We start from the raw sequence: 5,162 nt of genomic DNA on the forward strand, positions 1-5,162 counted from the left end.
CAAAAATTACAGATTTTAAAATCGTGAACAGCACCTCCCTTCTTCATTTTTCCTCCTTCTTTTTCCCTTCCACCATCTTAAACTTGGTCGCCTATCCCTATTTCATCAACATTTCACACAACATTCCATTCCCTAATCAAAGATTTCTACATCTTCTATTCTTCAAAACCCTTCAAATTTAACAAAAATCTTCAACTTCCACACTATGTCAAGATCAACACGATCTGGGAATAGGATGAAACAGATGGTTCGACAATCTTCACCAAGTTCATCAGAGAAAGAAATGGAGTCGGACCTCGAGGGGCACACAAGCCATTTCGAAAAATTCCCTAACCTTCTAGGTAAAAATGTTGATTTTTATGAATTTACTATTGAGGCACCGGCTTTTCATTTAGAAGAATATTTTGAAACTATGGGTTGGGTGTCGGTTTGTACTATACAAGAAAATGCATACCCACGACTTGTGCATGATTTTTATAAAAATATGGTTGTCACTTCCCGTACGGATAGCTTTTCATGTTTCATTAAGAATGTACGGATCACTATCACAAAAACTTTAATTCAAGATATTCTTGAACTTGCACCATGTGACACTCAAGTTTTTTGTGCACAAAACTCCCCGACAGTAGCAGGTTATGACCCAAGTGATGCATGCCGTCATGTGACGGGAAAGGATTTTGAACACATCACAAAGATTAGCACACACCACTTGTCTCTTCCGTGCAAGGTTTTTCAAAATATCACAGCCAATGTCATTTTACCTAGGAAGGGGCATCGGGATGTGGTTAATTATTTCGACTTATTCATTCTTGATTCTTCTGTTGTTGGCCGCAAACTAGATTTTCCAACCATTGCAATGGGTCTTATGAAACTTGTTCACTCCTCTCGTATTACCAAAGCTTTACCTTACGGTATGTTATTAACAAAAATTTTCAAGCATTTCAATGTTCCTTTAGACAATGAGGAAATCCTAAAACCTCGACCCCCGACACTATCAATATTCAAACTCTCAAACATATGAAAATCTATAAAACTCAAGGACAATGGGTGGCTTACACTAAAGACTTCGAACCCACCTCGGGACATTTGACACTTGCATTCGAGGAGGAAGAGGAAAACGACGACAATCCATTACCTACACATCCTCCTCACCCTCTGACATCCGGTGGTCCATCATCTTCTTCACGTGGATTCACCTTTACCGAGGATCAATACAATCTTCTCAATGGGCGACTTCACTCACTCGCGTCTTCAGTTAATAGGCTTAGCGGTCTTCTTCATCATGTTCAATCACAGCAGGCCGCGATACAGGCTCAGCAGGATATTATTCTTGCACAGCAGGCAGAGATGCAAGCTCAGCAGAATACATTCTATGCTCACTTTTACACACATTTTCCTCCTCCGGAGCCTTAGCTTTTAGTTTTATCATTTACCTTATGCATATTTCTGTAGTCCCGAACTCATTATGACTCTATCTTTTGGCGTTTTGATTATGAAATTATGCACTTATGTTTCTTCTTTTATTTGTCATTTTTTATTTTGCCAAATGGGGGAAATTATATGAGATGATATAATGTATGATAGGAATGCTTAAGGGAGAATACATGCATAAAAGATAGGGGGAACTATTTCTTTACTTAGCAATTTTTTATCATCTCTTGTTTGTTTCCTCACTTATTAAATCTCCATCATCTCTTGTTTGTCAAAATCAAAAAGGGGGAAATTGTTGACCTACGGTTGACTTCTCATCTTGATTATAACAAACAAATTATGTTTATTACTAACAACTGTATTTGAGTGATTATAGAAGTTATGACAAACGTAGTAAATCAAAGACAAAAGGTTGCTCTTGGAGCTTTCACAAAAATTGAAGAAAGTAGAAGTCGAGCTACACAACAAGTCAACAAGCACTTCATCAAGTCAAACTATGAAGAAATTAGATTTAGACACCTTAATTTCAAATGTAAAGGTAAAATACTTTAGTATTTGGCAAATACGTTATTTGACACTCAAGAAAATTTCTTCGCATAACAAATACGATTTTTTGCATAAATAAATTTTTAAGGCATGAACCTAATTATACACTTTAAGAAACGTCAAAAATCTTGAAAAAAAAAATTAGAAACATCCTTCATGAGATTACACCCTTTTAAAACATTAAAAGAAGAAAAATTCTAACTGCGAAATGCACACTGGTCTAGAGGACGCGTCCTGTAACTCTAGGGGATGCATCCTGTAACTTTGGCCTAGGGGGCGCGCCTGGTAATCCTAGAGGACATCCAGTATGGCAGGTTTATCCAACAGTCTGAAAATTAAACGTTCTGACTTCTGAACAAAAAACGGTTAGTTGACCGTCCAATAAGCTAGAGGANATATTACGAAGGGTGATAGATTCTTAAGTTCTGACAGTTTCTACATGTGTGAATGGAACATTTTCTCCATTTGGTAAACATTTGCCTGCTTGTGATGGAATGCAGTTAGACATAAAGATATACCAAACATTTTATAGGCGCATTCATCAGATGAGGAAGGAATAACAAGGGCTTGGATGTTGTTTGATGAAGAGGTGAAAGGCTGAGAGTTTTTTGTTAGTTTGAGGAGTGCCATCAACTGAGAGTACTGCTCGTGGCTTAAAGATACTTGGCCTTTGTCCTTCACCATCTCCTGATAAGGAGTTATACTTGCAGAAACCATGTTGGCAACAGATTTTCCCTCATTACTGAACTTGTGCCTTGGTCGAAATCCATGAAGTTTGAAGCATTTGGCTGCTCTATGTCCTAGCATTTGACAGTAAGAGCAAACTGGTCTTTTGGGTTTGCTTTAAAACAACGTTCATGAGAATGGGCTGAAATTTTGTAATAGGTACAGTAATATCTGTCCCGTTTCTTGTGGTGAAAAGTTTGGGTGGTGCCTCCCTCTCTAAAGTTCTTTTTGCTCAAAAAAGCTATGGAGTTAGAACTTACAAGACTTGGGTTGGATATTGCCTGCCTTTTCTCTTCTTGTTGGATTAAGGAATACAATTCACTCGTGCTAGGAAATGGCTAAATCAACAAAATCTGGGCCTTGGTTTCTTTGTATGACTCATTTAATCCCCCAATCGCTTGGCTGACTTTGAAGCACAATCTTTAAGCCTCCACATGTACAGTTGGAATTGCTCTCGTAATTTAGCAATTCTTCCAGAAGAATTTTGAGTTTACTGAGTCTTGGTTTTGCATCAAGATTGTGATGTCCTTTACTTAAAAAATGCGTGGATCATTTTGTTGGGAGAAACATTGCGCATTATCAAGCCAGAGGAGATGGGCTATCCCAACATAAATAGTGCTACTCTTGATATCAATTGCCACAACATTTTGCATCAATGTTATAACGATGTCATTACATCTTAGCCAATGCTCCATTAATGGATCATTCGGATCCTTTGGCTCACACAGGGTGCCATTTATGAATCCAAGCTGACTTTTTGTCCTTAGTGCCCTTCTCATCGAACGAGCCCAGGTGTAGTAGTTGCTAGAATCCAAAATGTGGGGAACCAGCATGACAGCACTTCCATCATATCTGCCAACATAGTAGGGACTGCTGGGATGAGTTGTCATGAGAAAGAATTCCTGAGTTGCTTCCACGAGCCAGCTGTTGATTTTGACTGTGATTTGGATTGGTGTTTGGAGGAGGATTCATATCCTCAGAATTGGATTCCTCCATTTCTTGCAATGATATATTTACATATATATGAAAGAATCTATCTCTAACTAATTTACACAAAAAAATGCAGCTGGTAAACAGGAAGAATACAAGCTGTACAATAACCAAATCCTAACTATTTTCCTTCTAGCTATCCTTCTGTTGCTGCCTTGTCAATGAGTCTACTTGGCCTGCTTCCTGCTGATTATGCCAATGCCCCAGCTGAGTGATATCTTCGAGTTTCAACAAAGAATGAAACCCCAGTCTGCCTTATATCCACCAGCGAAGCTCAATCCAGCCAAGCATTGCCACAACTGTTAATAGTTACCGTAAGAATCGAACCACAGAATTGTTAAGCAGCATAATTTACCCAATGTGAAGAGGAAAGTACAGACAGATATTTAGAAAAACCAACACAATAAGATCCATCGATAAACAACTTTTTTAACTTTAAATAGAGTACAAATAAGTGTGGCATCATAATCATCATGCACACACAAATAAAGTTCAATAAACACCTAGTCATTCACATTTCTTATACTTTTTTTATTTCATTTTTTACCTATCCTCGAGAAATATCCTGTCAATTTTCAACACCTAGACCATACAACACACCAGAATACTTCTCTAGTGAAGAGCTAAAGAAGTTCTCCTTCAACTTCTTGAAGGTACATGCAGTGAGCAAGCTATCTGAACCCGCCTGATGGCTAATTCCAACTCTCTCCACCTCCAACAACTCGGCTAGTTTGTTCAACCCGCCGTGCAGGCTGTTACAGAACCTCATCAAATGCTTTATATCATAAAGCACCGGAAAATACAGATTGATCGACTTAAAGAAACCCTCCTGCGTATCAGGCAAGTTCTTACAAGTTAACAACTTGAGCATATACCCAAAATCGTAACCGCTATGGAAAGTCACCCAATACACATCATCATTCAAAACAATTCCTGAAGACATTAGAAGCTCTCCAAAGTGCTTAGCATTGATACCCTTCTCATTATTCTTCACAAAATCAATGCCGCACTGGCGCAATAACTCAATCGAATCATTTGCAAACACATCCTCGTTGGGATTGAATTCACAGAAATTGAATTGCCATACGCAGCACTTATCAGTCCCACAGGTGGGCAAATTCCCCTTATCATCCGAAAAGGTAAGCCCCAATTGGATCAGATTCAACATATCCACATTGTCTTTCAATGTCTGGAAATGATAATCATTCGAGTTCTTGAAATTACCCACAGGTCGAAGCACAATACCAGGGAATTCCGTATCCATAGCAATGTAAGGGTAATCATCGACAATTTCACGAATCAAAGCAAATTCTTGATCCAAATTATCGGCCCAAACCTCCCGGATCTGTATAGCATCGCTTTTTGGCAAAATCGACATCTCCAACAGTGAAATTCAATCGATTTCTTATTCCTGATCATTCAAAATATGAACCCCAACAGATCTGTTAATAGCTTTCCAATTTTAGCTC

At 38.4% G+C, this 5,162-nt stretch overlaps 1 protein-coding gene across 1 annotated transcript; it reads right to left on the reverse strand.

The window, feature by feature from the left end:
• Positions 1 to 4,054: 4,054 nt before the first annotated feature.
• On the reverse strand, positions 4,055 to 5,156 carry LOC111372066 (probable CCR4-associated factor 1 homolog 7). Its single transcript, XM_022994223.1, has one exon. The coding sequence runs from the start codon at positions 5,069 to 5,071 to the stop codon at positions 4,262 to 4,264; it is 810 nt and encodes a 269-aa protein (XP_022849991.1). The 5' UTR covers positions 5,072 to 5,156; the 3' UTR covers positions 4,055 to 4,261.
• Positions 5,157 to 5,162: the final 6 nt, after the last annotated feature.

This window comes from Olea europaea, chromosome 23 (genome assembly GCF_002742605.1).
Source record: "Olea europaea var. sylvestris chromosome 23, O_europaea_v1, whole genome shotgun sequence".
NCBI lineage: Eukaryota > Viridiplantae > Streptophyta > Magnoliopsida > Lamiales > Oleaceae > Olea > Olea europaea.

What these genes read in the sequence shown, in the direction of transcription:
- LOC111372066 (XM_022994223.1), bottom strand. Translation starts at nt 5,071, where the DNA reads ATGTCGATTTTGCCAAAAAGCGATGCTATACAGATCCGGGAGGTTTGG.